This window comes from Anomaloglossus baeobatrachus, chromosome 2 (genome assembly GCF_048569485.1).
Source record: "Anomaloglossus baeobatrachus isolate aAnoBae1 chromosome 2, aAnoBae1.hap1, whole genome shotgun sequence".
NCBI classification, from domain to species: Eukaryota; Metazoa; Chordata; class Amphibia; order Anura; family Aromobatidae; genus Anomaloglossus; species Anomaloglossus baeobatrachus.
In genome coordinates this window covers 512,500,084-512,517,961 of record NC_134354.1, presented here as the reverse complement: position 1 = coordinate 512,517,961, position 17,878 = coordinate 512,500,084, and the positions used below count along the sequence as shown (strand labels likewise).

The window sequence follows — 17,878 nt, the reverse complement described above, 5'->3', positions numbered from 1 at the left end:
GAGGGACCGAGGGCTGGCTGCTGTGCTGACATGGCATTGAGTACGGTGTCCCTGCAGAGTTGGACTTTTGGTCAGATACCAAATGAGTTCAAAAAGGACAGATGCTGGTGGAAAGGGGAACAGTTGTGTTGGAAAGGGGAAAAATGTTTTTGTCCGTGGGTTTGTTGGTTAAGCAAAAGTAACATTTGATGAAGAAACACCATCTGTTACGGTGGGACTGGCAGATTTGGATAAGGTGGTATATACTATGTTACCGCTATATAACGAAAATTAATAAGAAAAGAAAGAGAAAGGTATATATCCCCATCAGCAGTCAATGTCCACCGTGCTCCCAGATGGAAAAGGAGAGGTTGGCAACTGGAAGGTTAGGTGGAGGATACAGATCTGTGTGGCTATGAAACTAATAGTTGCCTGAACCGAGTTAGACGCCACTCGGATCTTGAGAGTGGGAGCCCTGTTAGCGTCACAGGGTCCACACGCCACCCAGCCCAGGAACTCCCTGTTAACATCACAGGGGCCATTCAGTACGCTGACCGTGTGCATTGGGGCCACACCTGTGGACAGCAGGCGCATCAGCAGCAGCAGGCCTGTTAATGCCACTGGGCTGCACAAGCAGGACTTGTAGGACAGGAGCTGGTCTTAACCGTTCTGCGCTACCAACTGTGGTGGCGGCCTGCATCGACGCCCTATCCCTGCCTACCTCTGGCCTAAAGCCGCAATGGCTTCAACACATGGAGGTGTGCTCTTTCGAAGCATAATAGAAGACTGCACACCTTGTTGGCTCCAGCCCGTTTTATAACCTGGGTCCGCCCCAAACCAGGGTGGACCACAATGCACCTCCTGGAGATAAAAGCAGAGTGACACGTCATGAGTGGCATAACTAGCGTCCTATTTGGAACCGCAACTTCAATAATGACCTCATGGCTGCCACGACACAAACACCTCACCAGTCATCGTCTGACCATCAATAATGAGGTGACAAGTCATAGGGGCGGGCCTCTGCAAGCCATTTGGGAGTGGCCTGGCCACATCGTCAGGACACCTGATGCCCTGTGGTCTATATGGTCCCCCCCACATCAGGGGCAGGGCCAAAGAGTTCATTACCGGACCTAGTCTCTGATGCAGTAAATGCCTGAGCATGGTCAGTTGCATGAAATAGAGTCTCTGAAAAGAGACTATCAGCTTTAGCATGGTGTCTAGGCACAAAACCGGACTTAGACCTGGCACAGAATGCAAGTACCTGTGCAAAGAGGCTTTTCACACTAAGTGTGGGAGCATGCGCTGTATCCTGAAATGAAGACTTAGCCTCAGGAATGGCACAGTCAGGCTGAGCATACTCACTAGGCGAAACACTGTAGTTAGGCTGCAGCTGGGGTAAATCGGCACACGCATGCGCACTAGCTGCCTCTCCACCCTTACACGTGGAGGAGAAATTGCTCTTCGGGTGTGGACTTGGAGATGCTGTCTATGAACAGAAGGAAAAGCTAAAGGAAGCCTCACTTTCTATCCCTCCGAATTATCAAATGCAGCAATGAATTCCCTGAGTTTGCTATAACATTAGCGTAGCAAAATGTGCATGAGGGTGTCATGCAGAGGTGCTAGAAATAGCTTGGCACCAGTGGGACAATAATGGAATACAACAGCCAGTTTTAGGATGCCACTAAGTTTACTCAGTGTTTGCTAGTATAATGGCTTAGTAATAATGAGTTGGAGTGTGCAATGCAGGCAGACATGCTGCAAATATCTTTGCACTTGTGGGACGATACAGAAGTCCAACAGCCACGTTTAGGATGCCACTAAGTTCACTGAGTGTTTGCTAGTATAATGGCTTAGTTATAATGAGTTTGAGTGTGCAATGCAGGGAGACGTGCTGCAAATATCTTTGCACTTGTGGGACAATACAGAAGTCCAACAGCCACGTTTAGGATGCCACTAAGTTCACTCAGTGTTTGCTAGTATAATGGCTTAGTAACAATGAGTTTGAGTGTGCAAAGGGCAGGAGGGTACAGTGGCAGGGTTGTGGGTCTCTGGGTAGAGGAAAGGAAGCCTGCCTTTCTATCCCTCCTAATAGGGAAATGCAGCGAGGAAATCCCTGACCTTAGCTACACAGACGCTGTCATCTTGTGTAGATGTTAAACTCTGTTTTCACGGACCTGTCACCTATGGCTCTGACCCTGTAGGTATTAGCCCTTAAAAGGACTTATAGAAAGTGCTATCCCTATGCTGTACAGCGCTGTGTATGGAGCGTATACAGCGGTATCGGAGCTAGGCGCTGCGCCAGCGGTGACTGACACCAAGGACGCAGAAGAGATAATGGCGTGCTGGAGGAAAATGTCCGTTTTTATAATGCAGGGACATGTGACATGGACATCCTATCACACATGCCGTTGCTTCTCTGGCTAAAAGTCCACTTAGCTGTGTGTGTGTCTGCGATTAGCTGACATGCTGGCCCGCCCCACTACACGCGCGCGCTTAGGGAAGGAAGACAAGGGAAAAAAAAAAAAAAATGGCCATTATCCATACAGCAGTGATCTGAATGCGCTGTTCCCGCACACTATACACTGAAATTTCATAATAGTGTGAGTCACAGAGTGACTTACACTATTACAGCGGAAAGCCAGCTAGTAATTAGCAGGTGTTTTTGCTGCTAGAACCGTTCTCGAACGTATCTAGAACTATCGAGCTTTAGCAAAAAGCTCGAGTTCTAGTTCTATCTAGAACAGCCCCCAAAATCACTCGAGCCGCGAACTGGAGAACCTCGAACCACGAACAGCGCTCAACTCTACTGAGGACTCCAAGTTCTTCTAAACATTTTTTTTTATGGTATATCACATAAAATTCCAATGAAATACATATAATAGCCTGTGGGTGTAATAGGAAAAAATGTGGAAAAGTTCACAAGGTATGAATACTTTTTCAAGGCACTATATGTGCGCTGCCTGATATCTCCGAGCACTGTACTATGCTATATCTCCGGCAGTTCCACAGAGAATAAATAAAGCAGAGGCGGACATACTGTACATGACCTCTCCTCCATTCTTATGGGGAGCCACAGAGCCCCAGTCTCAGGATAAGTTGTGGTTCCAGTGGTTGAACCCACAGCAAATTGTACATTATCCCCTATGGAAAAAAAAGAACATAAAAAAACCTAACTTATAATATACAGGATGAATTTCCAAACATTCCAGACTTCTGCTTCTTGTCTTTGGAAATTCCTTATATTATTGCAAATCTTTGCTGGAAGATGGATTATAAACTTTACTGAATTACTTGATGACAGATTCATTTTAACTAAATAAACACATATTTTTTTTTATTCTGCACACCACTATTATACCACGATAATGTCACACAGTGCAAGTGTTTCGTGAACCATGATTTGTGGAAGATAATCCCCCAACCTATGGACAGATGATAGAGAGATACTTACTTAGCTCTTCTCGATGTCTCTCTGTCTCTGCAAAATATTGGCGTAGCTCCTCTGTGATCTCCATGTTGCTCATGTCACATTCTATTCCTTCCTCATCTGAATCCGTGGACACGGCCTCGTCTTGTTCCATTTCAGACTCCTCATCCTTCGAGCAGGATACCTTTAAACAGGGGCGAGCCCTGCGTGGCTGCACAGCTTGTTTCTGTGGCCGGGCATAAAAGGACTGATAAGAGGACTCCCCTCCTTCCCAATCAGGATAACGAGCATTATGAAAGGTTTCAGTGGGGTACCAGGGGGGATAACATATAGATGCCACTGCCACTCTGTATGCCCTCTTATGCCTGTACAACCACTGCATTGCTTGACTGTAATGCTTCCAGTACCTGGAATACACCCGTCCAGTGTACCATGGCTCAGATTCTTGAAGACGTATGCTTGCCTATAGACAAAAACAACAATTACAGAAAGTTCATATAGAGTGCATCCCTACAGTGCCACAGATTCCTAGCCACCTCCAAATCTTGTCCTAGGAAAGCTCATTGTTTCCTTCCATTCTAGTCCTACTACCAATCACTCAGCAAAAAAATCAAATACTTATGTCAGGTAAAATTATTTTCATAATTGCAGCACATCGTCCTTTGTGAACAGCACGTGCTGCTGAAAAAGGTGACAGTTTATGCATTTGAAGTGTGGACAGACTGCTGTCTGGATAACATGTATCCGATCCACGGATGATTAATACCGCTGGTCAAAATCCACCTCCAATCACTTATTTCCATAAATTACATAGTATACTACAGTTTTGGAGTAAAAAACGCTGGGAACCATCAATTAGGAAGGCAGTATTCCTCCCCTAATGGAGTTTAAAGGTAACTTGATTATGTTCCTTGAACCATGCTCAGCATGAATCAGTGAGAGGCTGTCTCCTTGGAGAGATTAAGGTTTTACTCAAATAATGTGAGCAAAGATATGGTTTAAAAAAGAAACCAAGATATGGGAGAACATTCATTCTTCCTATTTTTATTCAAGGAGCGCCCCTTCAATCCAGCGCACTTAGGCAGGGAGGAGACGACCAACTGACTTCTAATTCCTGGCTCCTTCTTAAACTACCGTGTTTTTCCTAAAATAAGACCTCCCCCAAAAATAAGCCCTAGCAGGGATTTTCAGCATTTTCGGAGAAAGGCTTAAATATAATCCCTCCCCCGAAAATAAGCCTTAGTCGCGGATCAATAATGAAGTGTCCGTGCAGCTAAAAAAGTTAGATACTGCAGGACACCTCATTATAGAAAGCGGACACCCCGCAATCATACTCCTCAGACACCGAGCAGAGGACCTGCAGTGATCGCACCCCCGCACCCATCAGAACTCACACACACAAATCTGATCTCACACACACACACACACACAAATCTGATCACACACACACACACACACACACACACACACACACACACACACACACACACACACACACACACACACACACACACACACACACACACACACACCCCCCCCATCTCACACACATCGCATCACACACATACTTCCCACATCCAGCGACACCAATTTCTTCTGGCCGGTAGAATCATGGGAGGCAGTGCAGTGGAGCGCAAGAATGCTTACTTACAGGACCTGTGGGCTGGACACATGACTTCCTCCCATCATTACCTGCGGCCAGAAGTATTCTGTCAGTGTCAGTCAGCTAGCCAGCCAGAAGCAGGGGAGGATGGTGTGCAGCACCCACCGGAGATCACAGGGAGGACCTGGGAGCCACGCAGACGTCCGGGTCTGGTAAGTATGAGTTTCCTGGAAAGTGTGGGTGGGGGGGGGGGCGGCGGTTTTTTGGGGGTTTAACTTACACCATGGTTCTCCAAAAATAAGCCCTAGTGCATTTTTGGGGGACAAAAGTATAAGACAGGGTCTTATTTTTGGAAAAACAGGGTACATTTTTTGAGAAACATTGCATGGTTTGAAGGTAAAATATATATGTAGATCTGGAATCCAACAGATGAACAAAATAAAAATATATATATCAGTATATGAGATATTGGGTGAAAAAAATACTCTGCTGAGAATTATCTACAATAAAGATCTGTGTGTAGCCCCAAGCCATTCCTGCAACTGAAAATCTGTTTTGTGCACGTATATGGGGAAGAACAATGGCAGAAATTTGTGGAAATAATCTGCCATGTGGAAAACACTCCAGCAAAGATTATAGTTAATAAGAAGGAAGAAACTTTCCAGTGATGAAGGCAAGGATGGATCAATGTAGATAGAAATTAGTTTATTGTAAATAACATTTTTGTGTACTCACCGTAAAAGGTCTTCCTTGGAGCCTTTTATTGGGGGACACAGACAGTGGGTATTATGGTGTGTCCAGGGGAAGCGTGACACTAGATTTGCAAAAGTGTCAGCTCCTCCCCCCACAGCATATACCCTACCTAGGCAGGAAACTAGCTCAGTTTGGTGTAAAAGCAGTAGGAGAAGGACAACCAAAACCACAAGGGTGGGAGCTGTGTCCCCAATGAAAGGCTCCAAGGAAGACATTTTACGGTGAGTACACAAAAATGTAATTTCCTGTCTCGCCTTTCCATTGGGGGACACAGACAGTGGGACGTCCCAAAGCAGTCCCTGGGTGGGAACTGAACTATTAACAGTGTATAACATCAGACTAAGAGCTGACTAACGACTGCAACTGCAGTGAACATATATCAAAACACTGTCAAAAAACCGAGCAGTGGCCACTTATAAATGGGCCACTGCCGCCTGAAGGACTTGTCTTCCAAGAGCAGCATCCGCGGAGGCATGCGTATGCACTCTGTAGAATTTTGTAAACGTGTGCACACTGGACCAGGTAGCGGCTTTGCAAAGTGGGGCCGGCGAAGCCTGATGGCGGATAGCCCAGGAAGCACTCACTACTCGAGTAGAGTGAGCCCGCACAGATTGAGGAGGAACAACACCTCGTGTTTTGTAAGCCTCACAGATGGCAGTCCTAATCCATCGAGAAATCGTGGATTTAGAAGCCGGATTGCCCTTTTTGTGTCCTTGTGAGAGGACGAAGAGGGCATCGGACTTGCGCAACGGCGCTGTTCTGGAGATGTAGATCCGCAGAGCCCTGACGAGATCTAGAGTGTGAAAAGCTTTTTCAAAAAAGAGTGGACCGGGACCGGGCAGAATAACGGCAACATAATGTCTTCGTTTAAGTGGAAAGAAGATAAGACCTTCGGGAGAAAAGCGGGGGAAGGCTGAAGGACCACCTTATGATGGAAAATCAGGTAAGGTGAGCGACAGGAAAGGGCCGCCAGTTCGGACACTCGCCTGATAGAGGTAATGGCGACTAAAAAGGCAACTTTCCAAGACAGTCGTTGAAGAGAGATTTCTCTCAGAGGTTCGAAGGGAGGAAGCTGAAGAGCTCCGAGAACCAGATTCAGATCACAGGGATACGGACCTGAGGGCGAGAAGGCAGCCGCTTCTGGAAAAATAAGCATGATATGAACTACCTTAGAAGACCTGATTTTGCTAGAATCAAGGATTCAAGCGCCACGCCGTCAAATGCAGCTGTTCTGTATTCTGGTGGAATATTGGACCTTGCGACAGAAGATCCGGGCGTTCGGGAAGACACCAGGGAGTGTCGCCGATTAGTTGGAGAAGCTCCGAGTACCAGGCTCTCCTGGGCCAGTCCGGGGCCACGAGGATCACCGGGATTCCCTCCGCTTTGATTTTCTTGATTACTCTCGGAATGAGAGGAAACGGAGGGAAGATGTAGGGTAGGCGGAACTGCGCCCACGGAAAGACTAGAGCGTCGGTGCCGAGCGCTAGCGGGTCTCTCGACCGGGATATGAAGGGATGTATTTTGGCGTTCATCCGAGAAGCCATGAGGTCCACATCTGGGAGTCCCCAACGGAGAGTGATCTGATGGAACACTTCGTCGTGGAGGGACCATTCCCCTGCCGCTAGCCCTTGCCTGCTGAGAAAGTCTGCGGCCCAGTTGTCTACCCCCGGTATATGGACAGCTGAAATAATGGGAATGTGCATCTCTGCCCAAAGAAGAATCCTGGATACTTCTTTCATCGCTGCCCTGCTGCGAGTTCCTCCCTGACGGTTGATGTAAGCCACGGCCGTGGCATTGTCTGACTGGATCCGAACAGGGAGGCCCAATAGCAAGGGTTGAAAATTCTGAAGGGCCAAAAATATGGCTCTGATCTCCAGAACATTGATGTGCAGGGAGCGCTCGGAAGGAGACCAGCGTCCGTGAACAGTGTGGTGGAGAAACACCGCTCCCCAGCCTATCAGGCTGGCATCCGTCGTGACTACTTGCCAGTGGACCGGGCGGAAGGACTTCCCTTGAGATAGGGATGAGGTTTGAGTCCACCAGACGAGGGAGCTGAGCGCAGACCGAGATAGGCGGACTAACCGGTCTAGGGAAGCTGGATTCTTGTCCCAGGAGGATAGAAGATCCAGTTACAGAGGGCGCAGATGGAATTGGGCAAAGGACACGGCTTCTATGACCGCCACCATCTTGCCTAACACTCTCATTCCATTCCGAAGGGATGTGTGATGGCGAGAGCGGAGGAATTGGGCGGCCCGGATCAGGGAAGACCTCTTGTCCTCTGGAAGAAAAACCTGGGACTGAGCCGTGTCTATCAGCATACCGAAAAAGGTGATGCGCTGATGAGGAATGAGGGATGACTTGAAGTTATTAAGCCACCCTAGCCTTGACATCGTGTCTAGGCAAATCTGCACGCTTTGTGAGCAAACTTGAAGAGAGCTCCCTTTGACAAGAAGGTCGTCCAAATAGGGAACGACCACGATGCCTCTGGGGTGTGTGAGACTGTGACCGGGGTTATCTATGACGGCCGGTATGTCTCGCCCCGGTTGTGCTCACTCCATGATAGAAAGTAGATCCACTCTAGGGTTAATGCTGTTTCCCTACAGGCTGAAGGAAGGGTTAAATAGAATCAGGAACAAGGGCAGGTGTGCCGGGTGTGGGGAAGTGAACAGAACTTCCTGAGCTCTCTGCTGGAGAGGCACATGTATTTTGTTATGGACTTTTGTTTGGACATTAAAACCGTGTGCTGTGAACCTTAATGCCTGGATCCCGTGTCTTCTGCTGCGCAGCCGACCACGCTACCTCACATATGGTGGAGAATCGGCGGGCATGACAGCCGGTGAGGTGTAGCATCCGTCCCTGGTGACCCGGTAGCACATGTCCTGGATTCGAGCGGCTATACTACAGCCCAAACCCGGCGACGCCATGGAGGACATACTAAGGCAGCAGCAACAGACTAATGCACAGCTACAGGAGACTAATGCACAGCAACAACAGGCTAATGCACAGCAGCAACAGACCAATGCACACCTGCTCCGGGCCTTGGAACGTCAGCAGCAAGCCTTGCAAGCGCAGGAAAAAAGGCACCAAGAACAGATGGTTCTCCTGGCCAAGTCGATCCGTGCCGGACCGGCAGCAACAACCCCGGGACCGGGTGACGACGGCAGCGTCCGGAAAGCGGTGAGACAAGCGTTGCAAAAGATGACCCCGGGTGATGATGTGGAAGCGTTCCTGGCGGTGTTTGAGCGGGTGGCCAAGCGGGAAAAGCTGCCGACCCCCCAGTGGGCTGAGGTATTGTCTCCCTATCTGACGGGGGAACCCCAAAAAGCGTACCTGGACCTCTGTACCGAGGACGCCATTGACTATGTGACCCTGAAAGCCGAAATACTGGCTCGGTTGGGGGTGAATACCTATGTACGGGCTCAGCGGGTAAATCAGTGGTTCTATGAGGAAGCCAAACCCGTACGCTCCCAGGCCTATGACTTGTTGCATCTTGTAAAAAAGTGGTTGCAGCCTGACACTCTGAGCCCGGCGCAAATGGTGGAAAGGGTAGTAGTGGATCGTTTTGTGCGCACTTTACCCGTCACCGTTCAGAGGTGGGTAGGACAGGGTGACCCGAGTACCCTGGACCAATTAGTGTCCCTGGTAGAGCGGCATGTGGCTACGCAGGACTTGATACGGGACACTGAGACTTTGCGTACCGCCCGTCGGTCCGGCCCCTCCAAGCCTAGGGCCAAGGACCCACCGCTGACAACGGTGCAGGAGTCCCCTACCGTCCCGTCTGAGGCCGCGGCCGCCATTCCTGAGGTCCGGAAGGTTCTGTACCCTAAACGACAACCCGTCAAGGGGGTTTCCGTCCCCATTAGATGTTGGCGGTGCCAGCGGGTGGGACATATGGAAGCCCAGTGTCCACTCACCACGGAGCCCATGGATTGTGGGGTTACCTGGCGGGGTTCAATGTATGCTCAGGTGGTGTGTACCGCTGACCTGGTCTCCCCAGAGACGGAGCCCCACTTGTGCCAAATACAGGTGAATGGATGTCCAGTTACAGGATTGTTGGATTCCAGAAGCTTAGTGACCCTTGTGCGATCCACCTTGAGGGCTAAAGTAAAGGCCACAGGGCGTACCGTGGGGGTGGTTTGCATACATGGGGACCGCCGCGACTATCCCACGGGGATTGTCACCATCACAGCACCTTGCGGTCAGGTGCAACATGAGGTGGGACTTCTTAACACTCTTCCTTATGACGTGATCCTAGGAAGGGATCTGCCCTATTTTTGGACTTTATGGAAGGGACCCCCTAAGTCCCCTCAGTTATTGGTCAGTCCGGGACCTGAGCCCTACAATCCTGAATCCGGGACGCCTGCCGTAGGGGTCACCATGATAGGGACAGAGTGTGAACCCGATAGGTCACCCCTAGAGGTATTGGCAGGAGAGGCTGAGATGGTCGAGCCCCTCCTGGAGTTGGAGGCGTCCCCGGATACGTTTGGGACAGCCCAACTCCAGGACCCTACGTTAATACATGCCCGGAGTCGGGTGACAGTAGTTGACGGGGTGGCACAGCTGCCCGGTGCCCAGGTAAGGTACCCCCATTTCGCTCTTAAGCAGGATTTACTCTACCGGGTAGATGAAATACGGGGCGTGGGGGTAGAACAGCTGGTGGTGCCCCAGCCGCATCGCCGGCGGGTCCTCGACTTGGCTCATAAACACCTGATGAGTGGCCACCTAGCGGTCAAGAAAACGCAGGAGCGAATATTGCAAAGGTTCTATTGGCCCGGGGTCTTTGGGGAGGTAAAATGGTTCTGCGAAACCTGCCCGAAGTGTCAGCTTACCGCACCCCTAACCCATTTTCGCAGTCCGTTGGTACCTTTACCCATTATAGAAGTCCCTTTTGAACGGATAGGGATGGATCTGGTGGGGCCCCTCGTAAAGTCCGCTCGAGGGCACCAACACATCCTAGTGATCGTTGACTATGCCACCCGGTATCCCGAGGCGATACCCCTCAGACATACTGCAGCAAAGCTTATAGCTCGGGAGTTGTTTGCGGTGTTCTGCCGGGTGGGGTTGCCCAAGGAGATCCTTACGGATCAGGGGACCCCATTCATGTCTAAAGTGACCAAAGAGCTATGCCGGCTACTCCAGATCAAGCAGTTGCGTACGTCTGTGTATCATCCTCAAACGGACGGTTTAGTCGAGCGTTTCAATAAAACCCTGAAAACCATGCTCAAAAGGGTGATCTCCAAAGACGGGAAAGACTGGGATATGATGCTTCCCTATTTGATGTTTGCCATACGAGAGGTGCCACAGGCATCCACGGGGTTTTCGCCTTTTGAATTGTTATACGGCCGACATCCCCGGGGATTGTTGGACCTGGCAAAGGAAACATGGAGCAAGAGCCCACCCCCCATAAAAGTGTGATTGAACACATTTTGGGTATGCAGAACCGCATAAGCGCGGTCATGCCAATTGTGAAGGAGCATTTACAGGGGGCTCAGGCCGCGCAAAGCGGCCGCTACAATAGACAAGCCACCATGCGGACCTTTAAACCCGGGGATCGGGTGTTGGTATTAATCCCCACGGCGGAGAGTAAATTCCGGGCTCAGTGGCAAGGCCCCTACGAGATAAAGGAAAGAGTCGGGGTGGTTAACTATAAAGTATTGCAGCCCGGTAGGCGGAAACCTGAACAAATATACCATGTCAACCTATTAAAACCCTGGCAGGAACGGGAAAGCCTGATGGCTGTTTTTTCCCCACCTCCCTCCTCTTCGGGTCGTTCACATCCGGCTCCAGCGACCTCCGGAGAGGACGAACCGGAAGTAAGGATTGGAGAAGCCCTCACCAAGACTCAGAGGCGAGAGGCCAGACGGTTGGTTCAGCAGAACCCCGATGTCTTCTCCGAGCTGCCCGGTAGGACCAGTCTGATACGACATGATATTGTCACCGAGCCCCACCTGAAGGTACGCCTGAAGTCATACCGGGTACCGGAGGCTCGACGACAAGCCATATCGGAGGAAGTAAAGACAATGTTACGCCTGGGGGTCATCGAAAAATCCCAGAGTGAATGGGCTAGTCCGATTGTCCTAATACCAAAACCCGATGGCTCCTTAAGGTTCTGCAATGACTTTAGGAGATTGAACGAAATATCCAAGTTTGATCTCTACCCCATGCCCCAGGTGGATGAGCTGATTGATAGGCTGGGACAGGCGCGATATTTTACCACGCTCGACCTGACCAAGGGGTACTGGCAGGTGCCACTGACGGAGTCCGCCAAGGAGAAAACCGCTTTTGTTAAGCCGGAGGGTCTCTTCCACTATGTTGTCTTGCCTTTTGGGTTACATGGCGCTCCGGCCACGTTCCAGAGGTTGATGGACTTAGTGCTGGAACCCCACCAGGCGTATGCATCAGCGTACCTTGATGACATCATTATTTACAGCTCCGATTGGCAGACCCACTTGGAACAGGTACAAGCGGTGGTGGACGCGCTTCGAACAGCCGGATTGACAGCCAATCCCAAGAAATGTGCATTGGGACTCACGGAAGCCCGCTACTTGGGCTACGTGATAGGCCAAGGAGTGATTAAGCCCCAAATTAACAAGGTTGAGGCGATCCAGAAGTGGCCTAGACCCCTGACCACGAAGCAGGTTAGGGCCTTCCTGGGTATCGTGGGGTACTACAGGAGGTTTGTAAAGGATTTTGCGGGACTATCAGCCCCCTTGACGGACCTTCTCAAAGGCAAGAAGTCCGTCATGGTGCGCTAGACTCCGCAGGCCGAGGACTCCTTCCGAGCCCTGAAGGAGGTCCTGTGCGGACAGCCCGTTCTTGTACATCCTGATTTCCGGAAGGAGTTCATAGTACAGACTGACGCCTCAGAGGTCGGCCTGGGAGCAGTGCTGTCTCAGGTGGTTCAGGGGGAGGAACATCCCGTCACCTTTTTAAGTAGGAAGCTCACCCCTCCCGAGCGGAATTATAGCGTAGTGGAGAAGGAGTGCCTGGCGATCAAGTGGGCCTTGGAGTCCCTACGCTATTACCTGCTGGGACGGCAGTTTCGCTTGGTGACGGATCACTCTCCGCTGGTCTGGATGAGGTCCGCCAAGGAACGGAATGCTCGGGTTACCCGGTGGTTCCTTTCTCTGCAGAACTTCCGGTTTACGGTTGAACACCGGGCCGGTAGGTTGCAGGGCAACGCCGATGCCTTGTCCCGCGGCCCGTGTTTGATGGCTGGAGTTCAACCCCGCACGCTTGAACTGAGGGGGGGGGGGGTATGTGAGACTGTGACCGGGGTTATCTATGACGGCCGGTATGTCTCGCCCCGGTTGTGCTCACTCCATGATAGAAAGTAGATCCACTCTAGGGTTAATGCTGTTTCCCTACAGGCTGAAGGAAGGGTTAAATAGAATCAGGAACAAGGGCAGGTGTGCCGGGTGTGGGGAAGTGAACAGAACTTCCTGAGCTCTCTGCTGGAGAGGCACATGTATTTTGTTATGGACTTTTGTTTGGACATTAAAACCGTGTGCTGTGAACCTTAATGCCTGGATCCCGTGTCTTCTGCTGCGCAGCCGACCATGCTACCTCACAGGTGTAAAATGGACATGACGGCCGCCATGACCTTTGCGAAGACCCGAGGCGCAGTGGCCAGCCCAAAGGGGAGGGCCCTGAATTGGAAATGACGGTGTCCTACGGCAAAGCGAAGGAACCGTTGATGAGAGACACATATGGGAATGTGTAAATAAGCATCTTGAACGTCTATGGAAGCTAGGAATTCTCCAGGTTCCATGGCGGCTAGCACTGCTCTGAATGATTCCATTCGGAAAATTCGAATCCGTACGAATTTGTTCAGCCGTTTGAGGTCCAAAATAGGGCGGACAGAGCCATCTTTTTGGGGACGACAAAAAGGTTTGAATAGAAACCTTTGCCACGCTGTTCCAGGGGCACTGGAATGATAACATGTGCTTTCTGTAAAGAGGCTATGGCCTGAAATAAGGCCTGGCTTTGGGTTTTGGACTTTGGAAGACGAGAACGCAGAAACCTGTTGACCGGCAGGAAATGGAAATCGATCTTCTAACCTGAGGTGACGATTTCTTGAACCCAAGCATTGTGAGTGTGGTCTAGCCAGATATCCCGAAAAAGCAGAAGCCGCCCTCCAACAGGAGTCGGATCTGAGGGATACCTGGCGTCATGCTGAGGGGGCCTGTACAGAGCGAGGTCCTTTGGGTTTAGGTTGCTTGGAGTGGGAACACCAAAAAGAGCCCCTTGAGGGACTGGATCCTCGATCTGAGCGTTGGGACGATCCTTGGGCTGCTGGTTTTTTGGGGGGCAGGCCGATAGGCCTGCCTGCGCCAAGGAGATTTTTTTAAAATTCCTGGACACAGGCCACTTTTGTGGTAGAATGGTACTTTTACCAACCGTCGTCTCAGATATGAGTTTGTCCAGGGATTCTCCAAACAGACGCAGGCCATGGAAGGGGAGTGTGGACATGGATTTCTTGGAGGCACTGTCCGCATTCCATATTTTTAGCCAAACGACTCTGCTGGCAAAGACAGCATTGGCCGCCGATAGGGCTGACAAACTAGCTGCATCTAGGGAGCCGTGAAGAAAATAATTAGAGGCTAGAGAGAACAAATCAAGGATCTCAAAAGCCGCTGGGGGAATATTACAAGAGGGAAGCATCCTGCGTAGGTTCTTGCTCCACACACCCATAGCTCTCGCGACCCATGTTAAGGCAAACAGGGGGCGAAGAGAGGAGCCCGAAGCCTGGAAAATAGATTTGACCGCAGCGTCAACTGCACGGTCGGACGAGTCCTTGAGAGAAGCGTTGTCTGAAACAGACATGACCGTGTGTTTAGCCAGTCTGGATACTGGCGGATCCATAACGGGGGGTACTGACCAGGGTTAACCATTTCAGACGGAAAGGGATAAGCGAATGAAGAGAAGGGTTTTTTATTAAACCTTCTATCAGGGTGATCCCACCGTTTAGATATAATTTGCCGAAAAACCGGATCCTGAGCAAAGGATTTAGGAGGCTTCTTGGCCCGCTTGATTGCCGACTGAGAAGTCGGGTCAGGAGGCTGATCAGAGATCGACAGAGAGTGATTGACAGCCGAAATTAGTGTGTCTTCTATATGCCTAGACTCAGAAAGGACATCTGAATCAGAGTCACAGTCTTGAGAATCGTGACTACTAAAGGTCACGGAACCTCGGTCAGACTGACTATCGTCCGAGTCGGATGAGGCGTAGAGGTCGCAATGGCGCCTTTTAGAAACAGCCTTTTTACGTTCTGGGGAAGAGGGACCAGACGAAGCAGGCGGGCTCCCCTGAGGGAGCTGGGCCGGGGGAAGGCTGTGGGAGCCTGAGGACGGCTGGGATATCGGAGCGGCAAGGTCATCTAACCTTTTAGACATTAGAAGAGCCCATGCAGGCATTACGTCATCAGACGGGGGTGCTGCCTGGCTGGTGGCCGGAGCAGAATCCAGAGACTGCACGGCATCCTGGTCCGGCAACGGGGTCTGTTGTGACACGGTAGAAGGGGCATCGCAGCCCCGGCATGGTGGATAGCTTCGGCCATTAGAAACGAGCATCCACAGGTGGTACAGGCATAGTACAGGTCCGTAGAGGATGCCTGGGAAGGTTTATCACCCTTGCGGTTACGCATGTCAGCAATAGAGTCCTACAGCCCTATAGGGGTAGAGTTATATGAGTGAGGAGCAAGTAGCAGTATTATAAAGTGACTGCTATGCAGAGCCGGTATATACCGTAGCAAAATGGCTTATACTGTCAAACAGCCAGCATATACCTGCAGGCAGAGCCAGTATATACCGCTAATAGCTGATATACACCGCTAGCCAGCAGGCACACACCGCTAGAGAGACAGCGATATACCGCTGAGCAGAGCAGTATATAGTGCTGCAGAAGTGTAGAGCCAAGGAGGCGATCTCACCCGAGTCTGCTCCCCACGTGGAAAATGGCGTCCAGTGTTCCTGGCAGCATGGAGGAGAGAGATGGCCCCCGGAGGCTGATTGGTCTCAGGGCTGGGACTAAGCGTGACGGTCAATCGGAAAGGAGCTGCCCCTGAGTGAGGGAGCGGCTTCTAGAGCAGTGAGAGGGGGCGTTGCTAGAATGCAGGCCGAAGCCGGGGGCTAAATTAATTATGCTCCCCGGGATCACGGCCTGCATCGGCCCACCGGCGCCTTTCCAGGCGCCGGTTTGGATGCAGGGGACAGATGACTCGTCGTCTCCCTACCTGCTCCTGGCTCAGTCTGAAGACGCGTCGGTGATGGATGAGGGGATCTCAGGGACGCATCTTCGGCTCAAGGCTGAAGCAGGTACTCGGCTCTGCTCAGCCCTCTGGAGCTACCTTGGTGTGAGGTGCTTCCAGGGAGCCTGGAGGGGTACGCAGACCCGACCACTTGGGCGCGAGGGAAGACTGACGGCTTGTGCACGCCAGGTTTCCTCTGCCCGTACACGGGGGGAACGGGGGTGGTAGGGCACCCCGGTATTGCCCATATCAAAAATAGAATGAATAAGAAAAAGAAAACAAAATGAAAAGTAAAAATAAAAACAAAATAAGCTGGCCTGAGGCACCTCTGGTGGAGCTCAGTCCAGACATGTCAGCCTCCCTGCTGACACTAGAAAAAACTGAGCTAGTTTCCTGCCTAGCTAGGGTATATGCTGTGGGGGGAGGAGCTAACACTTTTGCAAATCTAGTGTCACACCTCCCTTGGAGACACCATAATACCCACTGTCTGTGTCCCCCAATGAAAAGGCGAGAAAGGAAATTGCTTTTTTGTGCTGAAACGCATAGGTCTAGCTGTTGTGTAGTGGCATACCTGTGCTACGTTTTTTAACGATTAATTACAATAAACTAGTTTTTATCTACACCGACCCTTGCTGTCATTGCTGGAGAGTTTCTTCCTTCCGACCCTCGTCAGGATGGATCCGGGAGGTGGCTGTGATCCCTATTAGGTGGACAACTATAGGTGAGCTGACCTCTCTTCTTTCAATAGTTAATAAGAATCATCAACAACTATATTTTCTTTAACAAATCGGTGTATGAAGGTCTTTAAAGACACTAGCCATGTCCCTCAACTGGCTGCATGCTCATAGCTCTCTCGCCCAGCTCAAAAGGAATGTAAAGACTACGATTGCCTGCAGCGGCCATGTGAGGTTCATGGCTGGAAGAAAAGAAGTAGTGAGAAGACAGTCGGTGAGGTTTTTTTTTTGGTTTTTCAACCACACCTTTTATGCCCATTTTTAAGTAAATACAGTAATAGATAACTTTTAAATAGCTTCATCTTTGGCAAAAAATGATTCTAGCGCTGTACAGCTTTGAACATTTGCTTTAAATCAGCAAATGTCAAACACTATAATCTATATTATGTGTCAGGGTTGTAAGAACGAGACATTTTTGCGAATAGCAAAGTATAATTTTAGCTTCCCATACATCCATGTGAAACAACAAGCCAAAGCAAACATCCTACATAACACTTGGGACTGCTATGAAAACCCAGAACACATCTGCTTCAGCAGCTGTCCAGCAGACTTACCCATAAGAGAAGAAAATTAGCATTATTAAACCATTTATCCCAGTTCAGAAACTTTACAGATTGTGCATTCAAGGGAAGCAGTGAAGAACGCTATACAATACTGAGTGATATATAGGCGGCTGTAGGATATAACCATTACAGGCGTAGCTGCTGTTCACACGGGAGGAGAGGGAGAGGCGGACACTGTGGGAAAACTCAACTTCCTGCAGTACACGGTTCCGGACTATGAAGCTTCCACCCACAGCTCTAGACTGATCACTAACTTTTCAGGAGCCTCTCCTGGGCCTTAAGGATGGGAAGCTGGAATATTATGTGTGTGGCTAATACAGCAATAAAATAACATATGGTGACTGCTAGAAATAAGTGTTAAGGGAAATGGGATTGAACCCCTCAAAAATATCATTTCTTCGAGAAGACCACCAGACCAGGTTTCCTGTGTGTTTCATCATATGTTATATATACTGGTCATTTCCTGTAAGAGGACCCCTATAACAGAAGACCACTTTTCAATTTAATTTTAGTTGATTCGGAAAGAGGTTTTATTTGTAGATAGTACTTTCCCTGCACCTAGAGATAAGC

The 17,878-nt window shown here is 50.1% G+C and overlaps 1 protein-coding gene across 1 annotated transcript in view; it reads right to left on the bottom strand.

Annotated features, from left to right (window-relative positions):
* GEMIN8 (gem nuclear organelle associated protein 8) overlaps positions 1–17,878 on the bottom strand; it is a 68,920-nt gene that overhangs the window by 23,508 nt on the left and 27,534 nt on the right. Inside the window, exon 3 of the mRNA XM_075336552.1 lies at positions 3,431–3,869. Coding sequence (XP_075192667.1) covers positions 3,431–3,869 — 439 coding nt within the window. The remainder of the gene's footprint in view (positions 1–3,430; positions 3,870–17,878) is intronic.